The sequence below is a fragment of the Ursus americanus genome, chromosome 23 (genome assembly GCF_024610735.1).
Source record: "Ursus americanus isolate L20-20 chromosome 23, mUrsAme1.1.p, whole genome shotgun sequence".
NCBI classification, from domain to species: domain Eukaryota; kingdom Metazoa; phylum Chordata; class Mammalia; order Carnivora; family Ursidae; genus Ursus; species Ursus americanus.
Genome location: NC_142149.1, coordinates 5,354,270 through 5,371,028, shown reverse-complemented (window position 1 = coordinate 5,371,028; position 16,759 = coordinate 5,354,270). Strand labels below are relative to the sequence as shown.

The window sequence follows — 16,759 nt, the reverse complement described above, 5'->3', positions numbered from 1 at the left end:
AGGAGCAGAGGCGCACCTTTAAGCTGTTCCTGAAGGCCCCGGCGTCAGAATTTACTTCGTTTGCATACTTCAGGACTCGGTCATACAGGACAAGGGCTTCGCTCCACTTCTTCACCAACACGTAGGACTGAGCAATGAAAAAACACCTGGCGTGGAAGGGAAAGAGCCAGAGTATTCTAGAGCAACAATTACCCAAGATCAAGGCCTTCCTTCAAGTTCAGGCTCAATTTTAGATTTGGAAAGAGGCTTCTTAACCTCAGGATCATGCAGGAAGATCCCAATGTTTGCCGTGCCGCAGCCTGCCAGGCTACCTTCCAGTCTTCCTGCACTGGGCAGGTCCCACACTGTAAAGACCCGCTGTCTTCCACTTACTGTCTCTGTGGCTCCCAAAGGCACATGGTGGAAGACGGGACAGGCAGGAAGGAGGAACGAGGCCTGGCCCAAATATGAATCCCACTGCCCACAAGTGCAGCCAGCTCACTCATGCCTGCTCACCTTTCTCAAAAACCAAACCCAAGAATCCTCTTCCTAATGGAAACTATTCCACTGGGGTCAACAGAGCCTGAAGGCTGCTGGTCCCTGACAGGACATGGGCCAGGAGGAGGGTTAACAAGAACGAAGACGGAGCATGCCGGACAGTCAGAGAGCGCTGGGGTGTGAGGGCCAGGGGGTGGGGGGTGGGCAATTACACACCTGGCTCTATTCTGCCATTCTGTGCACACCCTTCTCTTGCTCCACACTGCCCACCTCCAAGTTACAAAGACCACAATTCATTTCAAAACAAAAACAAAAAACAGAGGCTTAGCTTTCTCCTAATTCAGTTCGGTTCCACTCTGGTTCTGTTAACTAACACCTTCTCCTACACTCGTTCCTTTTCCACCGGGAGGAAGGAGGGAAGAGGAGGGAGAAGACCTTTAACGTGTGCTCCCTCACCTCCTCCACCCTATCCAAAGAGCAAATGAGGTAGACCGGAAACTCCCAGCCAGTACCTTTAATAAAGACTTCCCTTGGACATGCTGGGCTGACTGTTCTGACCATCAGCAAGGTAACCATACAGTCAACGACCCAATCTTCTGGAGTCTGGTCCATGCTCCCAAGGCTTACAGAGCCAGTGGGCAGCACAGGAGAGCCCCATCCGCCTCATGGGACCTTACCTGTAAGCCTTAAACACCAGCGTCTTGAGGCCTATCTCTTTCTGGAAGGCTCGGTCCTCCTCTAAGCCAGGAAGCTGGAGCAATTCCACCAGATTCTGCATAAGAGACGTAACAAGAAAACTCATGAAGAGCAGGCCTCAGACTGGGTTTTTGACAGGAGACCTTGTAAAAACACACACAGGCAAAAAGAGACTCCAGGCCAGAAATAACGGGAAGGTCTGTGAGGAGTGGCTTGGCAGCAGCCACACCTGATGTCACCGCCACCCCCTCTCTGCTACTGAAAGCCTATTTGTCCCTTACGACTCCGCTCACACCTCACCTCCTTCCGAGACTTCTCAGACCAGGTCAGCTACCGGGGAATCTCTTGGTCTGATCTTTCATTTCAGAGTGGCCCTCCGTTTGGCATCTCCCATAGATGCCTGGATGGTGTGCACATGTCTCTCAATCTTACTCACTGACCAACTCCCAGTGGGCCAAGACAGTGTGGTCTCAGGAAGTCCCACAGCACGTGGGAGAGGATCTGGCACAGGCGAAGCGCTCAGGGAACACCTGAGGGCTTGCTGGCCTCCATACATCAACACGTCGTGTGTCGGGGCTCCCACACTGCTGAGCGAGAACACCGTCTCTCCTCCCGAGCCACTACCAGCGGCTGCTGCTCACAGCCCCTTCGCTACGCAAAGCTAAGTCATTCCGTATCCAACACATGCAAAGGACAGGCCGTGGCTTCCCCAGTCCTCGAGGGTCACCTGCAGAATGATGTCATAGAGCCGGATGAGGTCCTGGGGCCGCGGGGAGCGCTTGCTGTCGTCTTCCGGCTGCTGCTGTAGCGCCTTCTGCAGCCCCTTAGCCATGTTCTCGTTCCGCCTGATGGCCGTTGACAGCTTGATGTAAGTCAGGTAGCTGGAATGTACCACACGTCAGCTCAGGTTATGCTCAGGGAAGCTGGTGTTCTGAGAAGAGCACTGGACCACAAGTTGGGACTGACCTAGGGGAAGGGCGTGGGGGCGAGGGCGTGTCACTCAGCAGGGCCATTTGACTTGGGCCTCAAGCTCAAGGGGCCCTCAATTCTGGCTGCTATTAGGTGGCAGATCTGCAGGGGGCTGGTATGAGACCTTATGACGAAATCTGATTTTAGTTGGAATTATATCCTCTGTTTCTGTCTTAAAGAGCCACAAAGCTACTGACTTCAGAGGTCACTGTCAGTGCTTGAGATGATGCATGAATGGCAAGTCCGTTCCTGAACAAGGATCTGTTAACTGGCTGGCCCACACTACAAGGACACCGAGCTTGCACAACAGCTGCTCCTACTCATCTGCTGACCTTCTCGTCTCAGGAGGTACTAGGGGACGGTCTCTTTGGATGGTTATGCGTACTGAACACCTGCATATACTGGAGACTATGCCTGCTTATTTTAGCTGTACCACCTGGAAAATCTCTTTTAATATCTGGGGATAAAAATACAGTAACAACTGAAAAGTCTGTTTAAAAAGCATTTAGGGGGACAGTACTTAGGGCTCTAGATCTCCATCCTACTCTGGTGGAAGACTGGAGGCATCCTTGGGAGAAGATACAGCCTGGGGACAGCCATACATGCACGGTGAAGGTCAGGGCTCCACAGCGAACACCGGGGATTCAGAGACTGTCAAGTCCTAGGTACTGGCCCCCTAGCCTTCTCCCACACGGCTTCTAGAACAAGAGCTGCTGGTACACTCTGGGGATCTGACCCACCCAAGAAAGGGCCCTCCAAAATTTTGGAGTCAGGGTCCTGGGAGAAGAGCAGAACCAGAACACCTTCAGAGAAGCCCACAGCTGATGAGCCCCACGCAGCAGTGCAGAGTTCCCACCACATAAGCCATATTCTTTAACAGGAGTAGATGTCGATGAATCACCAGTTAAAAAAACATCTAACAAGACCAAAGAGACCAAAACCAGGGGGTGGGTGTGGAAGCAACTTGAAGAATCAGATTTTGCAATAAGAAAATTTCAGAAAACTATTATTAATAACCTCAGAGAGGGAAGACTTTCTGGTCATAAGCTTAGAATGAGAAACTATTTTACAAAATCAATATTCAAGGGCGCCTGGGTGGCTCAGTCGGTTAAGTATCTGCCTTTGGCTCAGGTCATGATCCCAGGGTACTGGGATCAAGCCCCACATCAGGCTCCCTGCTCAGCGGGGAGTCTGCTTCTCCCTCTGCCCCTCCACCCACCCCTGCTTGCACTGTCTTCCTCTAATAAAATCTTAAAAAAAAAAAATCAATATTCAAAGAACACGCACAAGCCCTTAGAAATTAAAATGGTACATGAAGTGAGAAGGCCTATAAGGAAGTCAGCTGGGAGGTCAGGAAGAGTCAGGGTGGAGAGTAGGAGCGCAGGAGAAGCGAGGGCTATCCTGGGAAGTGGTACAAAACACCTAAATCCAAAAATCAGTAAGTAGCAACACACACGTCATTTGGACACATAGAGGTAAATACCAAGAATATTTGTTTAAAGAATTAAAAGGGGCTGCTTCTGAGAAATGGGAGAGAAAAGTCAAGAAATGGATTTTCCTAAAGCTTTTCAGGAAAAGAAGATTCTCCAAGTATTATTCAGAGTGGCAGAAGAATGCAGATACCTCTTTAAAAAGTTTTATTAAAATACAAGAGCTACCTGACTCCTGTTATCAAAGCTGGGCTCTAGTTCTTTTATTTTTTTTGTTAAGATTTTTTTTTTTTTTTTAAGATCTATTTATTTGACAGAGAGAGCAGAAGCAGGCAGAGGGGCAGGCAAAGGAAGATGGAGAAGCGGGCTCCCCACTGAGCAGGGAGCCCGACGTGAGGCTTGATCCCAGGTTCCTGGGATCATGACCTGAGCCGAAGACAGTTACCCAACCAACTGAGCCACCCAGGCGCCCAAAGATTGTTTATTTACTTATCTGACAGGGAGTGAGCAAGCGAGCGAGCAAAAGCAGGCGGAGTAGCAGGCTGATGCGGGGCTCGATCCCAGGACCCCGGGATCATGACCTGAGCCAAAGGCAGATACTTAACTGACTGAGCCACCCAGGCACCCCTGGGCTCCAGTTCCTAACTGAAATCCACGATCCTGACGCCAGCCAGATGTGATGGTGGGAGGATGGATCTGAGGACATGGGGGCATCACAATCTGAAAGTTTTCTGAGCCCTGTTACAGCTCTCAGAGTCTTTTCCAGGTTAGGAAGTGGGTCGATTCCTGATTCTGACTCTGTGCCTGTTAACTACAAACACGTCCCTTAACCTCCTGGGCCTCGGCTTTCTCACAGGACTGCTGAATATAAGACATCAAACAGTCGTTGTTGTTTGATACCCCTTGGACTCATCTGGCACTCAATTTGACATTCATATAATATTGAATTCCCTAATGTAGATTAAGGTACGGGGAGGTGATTTTACAAAAAAGGGAAGGGTTAGGGGAATGGCTGAAAATAGTGCCAGGTTCAGGAAAAAAGTTACAAGCAGTAACTAACAATGAAGAGTTCAAGGTCACACGGGTTAGAGAATCTGATGAGAAGTGCAGTTTTCCCAAGCCATTTTACTTCTCCCCTCAAAGTTCCAAAACTGTCCCTCTTCCTTCCACCCCTCCTCAGGGTGAACAGAATGATCCATACCTTTAAAACAAAATGAAACTTGACAAGGTGATTTAAAAAAGTATATCAAAGAGCAAAGGGACAGAAAGAGTCCAGCTATGTCTTAGGAAAAACCTGGTGGGGGACTTGCTCCACCAGACATGAAGACTCGAGTCACAGGCATCCACTGCGCTGGTGCAAGTACAGGACGTAAATCAGCAGAGGAGCGTCCAGAAAAGAGCACGCGAGGAGAAAATGGGCTGCATGCCAGATGGAACTGGCACTGCAGGTGAGTAGGGAAAGGATGGTGTAGTGAGTAAACTGCACCGGAACAATCCATCATCCTCGTTCAAAAAGGTGAAACAGATCCTTACACCACGCTCAAAAATAAACTCCAGAGAGAATCAAATGGGAGTGGGAACTGAACTTAAATTTAAAAGGGATGGCAGAGAACACATGGAACACAGACGAGAGTAACTTCCGGAGCCTGGCACAAGGAGAGCAGTAACCGCTAGGAGAGAGAGGAATAACCAGGGTGGGGCCACAGGGAGCTTCGAAGTTGCTGGTTTTATTCTCATTCTTCCTGTATAAGATTTAAAATTATACGTGCAAAAGAATACTATACAAGCGCAATATATATACTCCTGTATAAGAAAAACATGCATATGTACATTAGTATTATTTGCTATACAATAAATCAGAAATTAAAACGTATGAACATTATACATACTCTTTCATTCCAAGAACATATTTTACTACAGTGTTAAAAAAAAAATTATAGCCCTTACCTGTGCAGGTATTGAAGATTAGATACCTTCCCCGACTCCCCATCAAGGGTATAATCTCTCTGTTTCTGTGGAAAGCAATGAAGGTAAAGATCAAACAGATGATCCTGCCCTTGGCTCTGACCACCTCATTCCGTGGTGTGGGCCCCAAAGCGCCTGGGAACACAGGCACGGGCTCTAGTAAATGAGGGGTCCTGAAATATCAAAGATCTCCTGGGCATATTCTAGAAAAACAAGGCCACTCAGTTGTCACCAGCGTCTAAAAACTGGACTTAAGTAGGAGAGTTCAGAGTAACAGCCAGCCAGGCTTCCTTCCACTGCTCCCATGTCCAGACCCAAAGCAGGAACAGCAGACAGTCCACGGCCCACGGCGCCACTTTAGAGTTTGTACCTTAGACCCATATTCTAAGATCCAACCCCTTAGGCTGTCAGCTCAGCCTTTTGAGGTTGGCTGAACAATGGCTCCTAAAGATGCATATGTCCTAATTGCAGGACTTGTGAAGGTGTTACCTCACACGGTAAGAGACGGGATGAAGTTAAGGATCTCTTAATTAGCCTGGATCATCCAGGTGGGACCAGTATAATTACAGGTTCCTTCTAAGAGGCAGGCAGGAGGGCCGGTAACAGAGAGAAGGTATTGGAACGGAAGCAGAGGTCAGAGAGAAGTGAAGGTGCTAAGCTGCTGGCCACAAGGCAAGAAGGGTAGGTGGCCTCTAGAAGTTGGAAAATCATTCTCTGGAATGCTACAAATGGATTCCTCCCTTAGAACTTCCAAAGGGGGGGTGCCTGGGTTGTTCAGTCCGACTCTTGGTTTTGGCTCAGGTCATGATCTCAGGGTCATGGGATCCAGCCCGGAGTGGGGCTCCAGGCTTAGCACGGAGTCTGCTTGAGATTCTTTCCCTCTCCCTCAGCCCCTCCCCCTGCTCACGCTCTCCCCCCATAAAATAAATAAAAATCTTAAAAAAACAAAAACAAAACCACAGAAACCATTCCAAAGGAATGCAGCCCTATGAACCTTTTTTAGATGAACCACCACCCAGAGCTGTGAGACAATCCATTTGTGCTGTTTAAAGTCACTAAGTTTGTGGCAATGTTATAGCAGCCATAGGAGAAATTAAGACACCTTGGTCTCATCATCTTCATTACATTCTGTGAGGTGTCCCTGCAACTACTGTTGAGTTCAAGGTGAATGATGGACAGCAACTCTGTACCTACCCGTTAAGTGGATGAAGGAAAGTATAATATACAAAGTAGCTTAATGGGAAAAGGAAATGGGACTACAGTTTAACAAGTATTTATTGAACGTTTTATACTCGAGGCACCATGGGCAGATGCTAAACTATATATCCGCTTTTAATATGCTTATAATCTTGAAAAAATATACATAACAGAAAAATAAATATAAAACCATACACAAAATGTTAAAAAGCAATTCTTCATTAACTACCAAACAAAAATTACAGCCACGAGTACCAGATATTTAGCACACGGGGAGATGCTGGGCTAGGACGGTGCCTGCAGGCGTCTCAGAGATGAACTATGAGCTGGACGCTGAACACCAGACAGGGTCTGGACAGGTGAAGAGGGAGGGGAACGACAAGTCAGGTATGAGGAGGGAAAGGAGAACAGTATAGTTAGTGCACTGGGGTGGGAAAGGCATACTAACAAGACGGTGAGTATAGCAGCTTGAGGCAGAGGACCCAGAGGGGAGCAGCAAAGTATGATCTGGAAACAGACATCAGCTCATGGAGTTGGAACTGCACTTGCTAAGCCAATGGGCTCTCAAGCAGGGTGCACACGACCCAAAGAGTGTGGTATAAGAAGAAAATTAGAACTTCTATGTTCTCATTTCTATTAAATGTATAAAGTAGATAACATACAAATAAACGTATCAGAGGTACATGCTCAATTTTACTTGTGGAGTGCATTACCATGAAAGTTTGGCGCTCCCTGCTCTAGACCTGTTTGCTGCTGGCAGGAAAGACCTGGAGAACTGAACCCAGACCAAGATGGGAAAAGCCATCAGACCTCTGTGGCAGTCCAGACATAGGACAAAAGGCTAATCAGAAACAGGGCAGGGGCAAGGGACAGAAAAGTAGAGAAGTCAAAGGGAGAGCTAGTAGGGTTTCTGGTGGTAGGGAAGAAGGAAACAAAGACAGTCCCGAGGTTTTCAGCCTAGATGCCCGAATGAATCATAGGGACATTAAAAAAAGAGAGCACTGGAAAAGTCCACCTGGAGCCATGAATTTGCGACCAAAGGCTTAACAGGTAATAAATGAACCCATTAGGAAGAACAGGATGGAGAATATTTCTCAACCTGATGGAGTTCAGAGGCTTCTGTTTGTCAGCCCATCACTAGATCTAAAAATACTGTGGCTAAGAGTCTGTGCACTCAGACCACTGGGCCCGCCTGCCCCCCCGCCCCGGCCCGCCGCCCTAAGAACAAGACACAGACTGAGAAGGACTTCAGCCTGGAGCAAGAGCTGGTGGCCCAGCTGACAATCCTACCTGATCCGGCTTGAGCTCTTCCCGAACGGCCTGGATGGCGTCCCGACACTCACTGAGCATGGATTCAAACAGACGCTCCTTGGTTTCCTCACTTTCAGCCTAAACAAAGGCAGAAAAAAATTTTCCTCTCAATAAGCCATAGTATTTTAATGCGAGGAGGGCATAACTGTACCTTGATTCCCCCCATTATACACAAACACACACATCCAGCCAGAAACACCCCAAATCAGAGATCGTTTCAACTGTCACTAGTCTCCACCAGGTAAGATTTTTCTTATAGTCTTATTCGTTATTCATACGGAAACAGATGATATATATACACACGTATGTATAAATATAAAGTGAACACACTGAAAAAGAATCTGCATAACTGGTCTGAATCTATCTGTCAAACAACAGATGCTTTAAATTTTTTCCCATCATAGAACTTTCTACCACTTTCCTCCACCATTTCTGCCTCTGCTCAGGACCTGCCCCTGACATCCCTGAAAGAGCACATGAGAACAAATGGTCTCAAGCCGTACGGTGTGCCAGCAGTTACCCTCACAAACGTAACCCCAAAGACGTGCAGATCCTGGATTTCCTTTAGGTCCAAGCGAGTGAGTAATGTTATTAACCAATACCAAGTCAAAAATATATTTCTGCTAAGGATCATACAAAACTCCCTTCACCACAGATTGTGCACTTAAGATATTTCCTGTGGCTACGCTGAGGTTGACAAGCACTCCGTGACAGTCTCTGCACAAGTTCCAGGGCATCGCCCCTCTGCTAGCCAGCTGGGAAAAGGGAAAAGTGATTCATTAACGGAGTACCTGCCAAACCACATTACAATTCTAAAGAATCTGACTGAGCTGGTAGGAGTGGATTAGAGGCAGAAAGGAGATGAACTTGTGTTGCCGGCAGACCCACTGTGACATTAAGACATCAACACTCCATTATTATATTTGACAAACATCCAATCTGATCTCTTGACATTCAACTGACCTCTAAGACAGCCCAAAAGAAAACCCATTACTGCCCACTCCTTTAAGAGGCTGGTAGTGGCTTAAAAAAAAACCTTTTCTTCTCTTAAGAACTCTTATGTTTTTCCTAGTTTTCCCAGTGTGGGGGGAAAAAACTTCCTTGTACATTACCCAATATAAATCTAACACACTTTTCTACTTATATTGACTTTTCTGTTGCTCACTAACTTAGGAAAAAATCAAGGGCACGGTCATTCTATAAATCTCTCAAGGCAAACACCACCACTATTAATTTACCGAAACCTAAACAGCACTGTCCAACAGAACTCTCTGTGACAGGGCGCCTGGCTGGCTCAACCCAGGGAAACATGAGACTCTCCATCTCCAGGTTGTGAGTTTAAGCCACACACTGGGTGTAGACATTACTTAAAAATAAAATCTTTGGGGCGCCTGGGTGGCTCAGTCGGTGAAGCATCTGCCTTCAGCTCAGGTCATGCTCTCGGGATAGAGCCCTGCATCGGGCTCCCGGCTCAGCGGGGAGTCTGCTTCTCCCTCTGCCTCTGCCCCTCCCCACCACTCATTCTCTCAAATAAATAAAATCTTTAAAAAATAATAATAAAATAAAATCCTTATTAAAAAAAAAAAAGAACTTTCTGTGATGATGGAAACACTCTCTAGCTGCCCTGTCCAGCAGAGCAGTCATCGGCCACATGTGGCTACTGAGCACGTGAAATTTTCATTAATTTAAGCATCAGCAGCCACAGATGTTCATGTGTCTAGTGTACTCAACAGCGCAGAGAAACGCTTCCCATAACACACCGTTAAGCAGCACTTCAAGTCAGCAAGACTGTTTGTGATAACTCCCAAGTCAAACTTGCCGGCCAATGTTCTGAAGTACAAATCCTGTGGACTATTGAAACAGCCATGAAACAGTTAACAGCTGGAATCGGATCTGTGAATAGACGCAGCAGCAGGTGCGTGCACGCGCGCGCGCGCACACACACACACACACACACACACACGCGCGCGCGCGTCCACGCTGTTAGCAGGCAGGATAAGCTCATGCATCAGTTCTGATGTCATGCAATCCAGCAGATATGCCACCAACACCACTTTAAGAAGGGTGCGGTTCGACGTTTGGAGCAAGGGGTACATAGAATAAGAGAAGAGTAAACCTCATTTCACCAGCTACACGGGATTTGTCTGCTTTCCTGTAGAGAGTGCAGCTCAAATAAAAAAACCCTAAAATGATGCAAAATGCTAAACCTCTTTACTGCCATTATTACTCTCATTTCCTTGGAATAAGGTCATCTCGGCATCAAGGTGCTGAACATAAGCAAACTTTCCCTCTGCTTCCACAGAAGTCTAAGTTCCACTGGGATCTTTATCGAAGACTGAACCCACACCACAGGAAAAAGCCCATCAGAAGGGAAAGGCCTCGGTCAGTTGGGTTTTCTGCCACCCACACTGCCCAGTGACTCAGAGATCACTCATTTTTGCAGCAGAACTTCTCAGAGTTCTCCCTGGGCTGGACAAAATGTCTCCAAACAGGGAGCCTGAAATGTACTGTGCTTTCACTAGTATTTACATACCTATCTTGGAGGCTAAAATCATCCTGAAAATAAAATGGAATAAGAACACCTCTCTACATGCAGAGGCAGGATTCCTCAGCATCTACACGCAGACCTCCCAAGTCAGCCACGGAACCGACAAGAATGTGCTCCTCAACCCATGTGGCAAACTCCCTGCGTAAGAATTTGTGGTCTGCCTGCACTTTTTTCCAGGTGTGCCTATGAGACAGAGAAATCTTCAGCCCGGAAGTAATGTGTTACTTGGACCTAATAAATAAAAACAAATTCTAGATCAATTTTTATAAAACTTGGAACACTCCAGGACGTGCTTTGTGACAGCCTCAAGACGTGTCTCAAGGACCTGTACAGAAGAAAACCAGCTGCTGTGTTTCCTGAGGTAGAGACCCCCTGCTGTTCAAAAGCCTTTCCAGATTGTTTTCACTTGTCTACAAAGACTGCTGGAAGGTGGCGGTGTGACTAACAGACAGACAAGGCGAGTCTGACCACATTCTCCACCACACCCGTAGGAGAACCAAGGGAATGGGAATCAAGCCTTCCCCAGGACACTAAGGTCCAGAAAACAACACATGGACATCTGGTAAAGGAGAATACAAACCTCACTTAAGAACAGCTTTTCTTTTCTTTTTCTTTTCTCTCTCTCTTTTTTTTTTTAATAGAGAAGGACGAATGGTCTCCCTTTCACTCACGCATTGAAGTATTAACCATAACCCAAGGATAAAATTCATCAAACCTGCCATCTTCTCCGAAAGAGCTGCCTGACAACATCCGCACAATCAACCACCAGTGACAAGTTAGGAATAATCAAGTGTTAATAAAGCAAAATAGAAACAAATTATAAAGTAAGGCAATTACTTAGCCCTTGAAGACATAAAACCTGGCTCAGGAGACCAAGAATTTTGCAACTGGATTTTGGCAGCAGATTAATTCCCTGCTTCAGTCTTTTCAGTCTAACACTTTATCTCCCTGAATTATTTCTTCCTTCTATGCTTTTCAGTAAACTGCTGTTCTAGTATTTAAATGTCATAAAACGTCTACAAGCACGCATATACTGGGCCTACCAAATTCTTGCATTCCAGTCCCTACAGGGGAGGCAATACCAACACCAGCTAGGTGAAGATACATGAAGGGGCACCTGACCGGCTCAGTCGGTGGAACACGCTACTCTTGATCTCTCGGTTATGGGTTCGAACCCCAAGTTGGGTGTGGACATTACTTAAAAATAAAATCTTTAAGAAGAAAAAAAGAAACATTGAAACCAAGAGCCCTGCATCTCCAAGGCACAGCTCTTGGTTCCCAGGGGAGGAAACAACGCCATATAATGAGAATGGGCAAGGTGGAGAAGACCTGTGTGACATCCGGCCAAATAATCTGGTAGTGGCACCAAGGGGCACATGGTTCTTCCTGGGATTAACTTCAAATGGCCAGAGGGCATTTTCCCTAGTTAATAATCCATGCTTGATTCAATTCAACAGACATTTAATCAGCTACAGTGCTGGACCGACTTCTAAGGATTTAACTGAACTTTATCTCATACTGTACTTGAATTATTTTACTTACCAGTAGACCTGATATACATGTGTACGTAGAACAGTAGGCACTGAACTGTTTCAATGTTAAAACCTTACCGGGGTTCCCTGGGATTGACACACATTTTGTTTGATCTACACCTTCTACGTCTACCACATTACTTAAAGACCTCTGATACTCAGAAGTGACCCTAATGCACCGTAAGATCCTCAACAGCCAGACAGAACTGTATTCACTGCAATCAGCACACTAACTAGGCACTTAATAGAGGCTAACACCACACATCCTACAAACCCTGAAATGATAAGGAAATACTCTAAACTTTGTCAATAAAGTCAACAATGTACATGAAATTAATAAATGCCTTTTAAAAGTAACACTCACCCAAAGGACACAAGATGAAACAGAAAATCTGAGTAGCTCTTTATCTCATAAAGGAATTATATTTGTTTAAAACAAGCAAAAACAGGGGCGCCTGGGTGGCTCAGTTGTTGGGCATCTGCCTTCGGCTCAGCACATGATCCCGGCGTTCTGGGATCGAGCCCCACATTGGGCTCCTCTGCTGGGAGCCTGCTTCTTCCTCTCCCACTCCCCCTGCTTGTGTTCCCTCTCTTACTGCCTGTCTCTCTCTCTCTGTCAAATAAATAAATAAAATCTTAAAAAAAAAAAAAAGCAAAAACAAATTTTAAGAACCTTCCTGTAAATATCAAATCACTGTTATACACCTGAAACTAATGTTTTATGTCAGTTATATCCAATTCCAAAAAAGAAAAAACCCTTCATACAAAAAAAAACTCTAGGCCCAATAGTTTCGCTGGTGAATTACAATAAACATCTGAGAAAGAAAAACACTGATATTACATAAATTCTTTCAGAAACAAGGAAGATCTCTAAACTCGTTTTATGAGGTATGTATAACCCTGATACCAAATCCAGAAAAAAGACATTATAGAAAATTATAAGCCACTTCCTCATAAAAATAGATGCAAAATTCTTAAATATTAACAAATGAAACCTAGCGATGTCTAAAAAGTACTATGATATACCATAACCAAGTGGGATTACCTCAGATATACAAGATTTAACACTGAAAATTAATCAAAGTAATTCACGTTAATAGCCTTCAAATATTCCTCCCTCTTCAGCCTTTACTCTCAAACTGAAAGATGTGAAACTGTCCTCATTATGGCTCCTTCTAACCCTTTGCTTTCTTACAGCCTTCACACACTCCACTGTATTCCATGAACAGCAATTACACACCCATACGCTATTCCCGCTTGCCAAAGCCTCTTAATTTTCTTTCATCTCTTCATAAATGTCTGATAAATCATTAAGATTTGTAGAGCTATTCAGGGGCACTGGGGTGGCTCAGTCAGTTAAGCGTCTGTGTTCGGCTCAGGTCATGATCCCAGAGTCCTGGGATCAAGTCCCACACTGGGCTCCCTGCTCAGCGGGGAGTCTGCTTCTCCCTCTGCCCCTCCCCCTGCTCGTGCTTGCTCTTGCCAAGCGCTCTCAAACAAAATCTTAAAAAAAAAAAAAAAAAAGAAGAAGAAGAAGAAGAGAAAAGAAAAAGATTTGTAGAGCTATTCAAAGCATGGTCCTGGGACCAGCAGAATTAGCATCATATGGGAACTTACAAAAGAAGGAAATTCTTGGGCCCCAACACAGACTTACTAAATCAAAATCTCTGGGGAGTGGGGCCTTGAGTATTTTTTTTAATGATTTTATAATTTTTTTCATCAGTGTACTCTTTTCCCATCCTGCCCACCCACCTCCTCTCTGGTATATCCTAGATTCTATATATTATAATCTATGTTATATACTGTATTCCTATAATAAAGTATCCTAGAGAAGAGAAAACATGTAGAAAATCATATGGAAAATACATTCACAGCACTGTATTATATTTATCAAAAGAATGTCCACCTATAAGTGGACGTGCACAATTCAAACCTGTGTTGTTCAAGAGTCAACTGTATTTTTTTTTAATCTATTCAATGTTGGAGTAACATTGCTGTTCTGTTTTTTTTTTGTTTTAAGTAGGCTCCACGCCCAACACAGATCTTGAATTCAGGACCCTGAGATCAAGAGTTGCACGTGCCACCGACTGAGACAGCCAGGTACCCCAACACTGCTGTTTTTTTCTTGCCAATACTACCAAAATTTTGGCCAATCTTGAACAACTTTAGAAGGAGCAGCTATGGGGCGCCTGGGTGGCTCAGTCAGTTGGGCATCCAACTCTTGGTTTCAGCCCAGGTCCTGATCTCAGGGTCCAGGGTCATAAGACTGAGCCCCTGTGTTGGACTCCTTACTCAGTAAGGAGTCAGCTTGAGATTCTCTCTCCCTCTCCCTCTGCCCCTCCTCCTGGAGAGCACACTCTCTAATAAATAAATCCTTAAAAAAAAAAAAAAAAATGGAGCAACTACGACCTGAAGACCCAGAAGTCAACCCTTTAAATATGCTAACACTTGAATCTGAGAGTAATGCTTTTAAAAATGTACAAAGCTCAACTAGTCATCACATGACTGAAATGATTCTCAGTTTTAAAAGAAATGGCTTCACAAGCAGTTGTAAAATGCTTTTACCTCGTCATCTAATTTAGCTCAAGCTGATTTCATGAATAAGGCAAAAAGATCTCCCCCACGTGGGTTTTATTAAGATTACATTAGCTATTCACCAAACCCAAGTGAAATGATGCTGTTACTAGCCTTCCTGATATGTGGAAAAGTTCAAGAACACAAGTTTTGGAGTCAAAAGGGCATGGTTTACAGGCAAGCACTCCCTTCTATCAAACGTGTATGGCTGTGGACAAGTTATATGGTCTCTCTCAGATCTGTTTTCCCATCTGTACAATGAGAGTAAACACCCACCAATATGATTAAAAAGGTAAAAACATGAAAGCTTTAAACAGCGCATCTGGGACATTAAGGAGGACTGTTACCCTCCTTTGCTCATCTCCGTGGTGTCTCTGTCCAGGTGACCACCGTGTATTTTTAAATTTTGTGAACTGATACATAAGACCACGGAAAATCCTTACAATACGCTAAGAAAAACAGGACTCAAAATGAGATCGCAGTATGGTTTCAACAAGTAAAAAAACACATAACATCGCTCATGAACATGAAAAAGACTAAAAGGAAACAAAGTGTTGGCCTTTTTATGAGCATAACGCCACATCAATGAAGGTATATGGGAAGTGGGACTTAAAAACACTTAATTTTTCTAAACTTTAAGCTAAATAAATTTAAAATTAATAAACGTTAGCTTTCCTTGTCCTTTACCTAATATATGTCTGTGGCCCCATTCCCAAGGAGCTCCCTCCCCTTTAATCTGCCCCGTGGGCTTCCCCCAAACCCGACCACAGCCAGAACTCCTGCCCCACTGTCACTGATGGCCGCTCTTCTCTTCCAGAACATACCACTTTGAAGCCAAAGAATTAACCCAACCAAAAAGCTCAAGGGCTGCTACAAGAATCGTAGTCCAGAAGAGACACTATCATACAACAGTGCTGATGAAATGCTCTCCAGAAAAGCTTCTCGGTCTTTTTTTTTTTTTTTTTAAGATTTTTATTTATTTATTCAACAGAGATAGAGACAGCCAGCGAGAGAGGGAACACAAGCAGGGGGAGTAGGAGAGGAAGAAGCAGGCTCATAGCGGAGAAGCCTGACGTGGGGCTCGATCCCATAACACCGGGATCACGCCCTGAGCCGAAGGCAGACACTTAACCGCTGTGCCACCCAGGCGCCCCAAGCTTCTCGATCTTTTAAAGAACAAATCAACTTACTAGTATTGCTCTCGTCTTCTGCCCTTTAAGCAAATGGAAGAGAAACGAGAGTAGCAATACACAATCCAGACAGAGGCACAAAGTTCTCTCACCGTGGAAAGCTGTCCTCAACCCAGAGTAGCTACTTTGAAACAAGTCACTGAAAAGTTTGGACGCTAAGACAACTCATAAGCACAACTAACAAAGCACTCCCACGTACGAATTATTCAGGGTGCATGGCTTACTGCAAAGTGGCAGGAAACGCCCCTGGGGCAGGCTGCAGACATGCTCAGCAGCTGGGTGTTTTTTCTTTTTAGATGCTCTTCACCTCATGGAGGAAGAGATCCACAAAGTGCCCTCATCGCTATCTACTTCGTACAAACCAAGATCACCAGGATCTTTCATCTTCTGGAGCTTGTTCAGTTGTTCATACTCACAAACAGGTAACAATTATGTCCGTAAGCAACATCAAGTAGTGCCGCTCTGCAGGAACATGGCATAAATGCCACATGTAAAACGACACATTCTGGCTTAGCCAGACTCTCCTGAAAAGGCTCAGGAATGAGAGGGGCCCCTTTAGAAGGCTAGGACAAGAGGTCAGACAGACACAAGTTAGGCTGCGGCACCACCTGCTGGGCCGGACGGGACCCCCTGCATTAAGCCAGCCTCTCACCGCTCCCATTTCCATGTCCGCGTCCAGGACTGCCACTGCCCATTTCTTTGCCCTCCCAATGCAAGAACTCTACTGCGAGCTCAGCTTTTACAATAACTTGGTGACCAAATCCCAATTAGAGTTAAGACAAATTTTTGTTTTGTGAGAAATAAGCAGCCACCTACAGCGTAAACACACAAGGACAACTTCAGACACGCACGGAAGAGAACAGGCAGCTG

The 16,759-nt window shown here is 45.3% G+C and overlaps 1 protein-coding gene across 1 annotated transcript in view; it reads right to left on the bottom strand.

Moving 5' to 3' along the window:
• SRP68 (signal recognition particle 68) overlaps nucleotides 1-16,759 on the bottom strand; it is a 30,967-nt gene that overhangs the window by 3,469 nt on the left and 10,739 nt on the right. The window contains exons 9-13 of the mRNA XM_045814086.2: nucleotides 8,025-8,123; nucleotides 5,520-5,584; nucleotides 1,901-2,054; nucleotides 1,155-1,249; nucleotides 17-146 (exon numbers count right to left, since the gene is read on the bottom strand). Coding sequence (XP_045670042.2) covers nucleotides 17-146; nucleotides 1,155-1,249; nucleotides 1,901-2,054; nucleotides 5,520-5,584; nucleotides 8,025-8,123 — 543 coding nt within the window. The remainder of the gene's footprint in view (nucleotides 1-16; nucleotides 147-1,154; nucleotides 1,250-1,900; nucleotides 2,055-5,519; nucleotides 5,585-8,024; nucleotides 8,124-16,759) is intronic.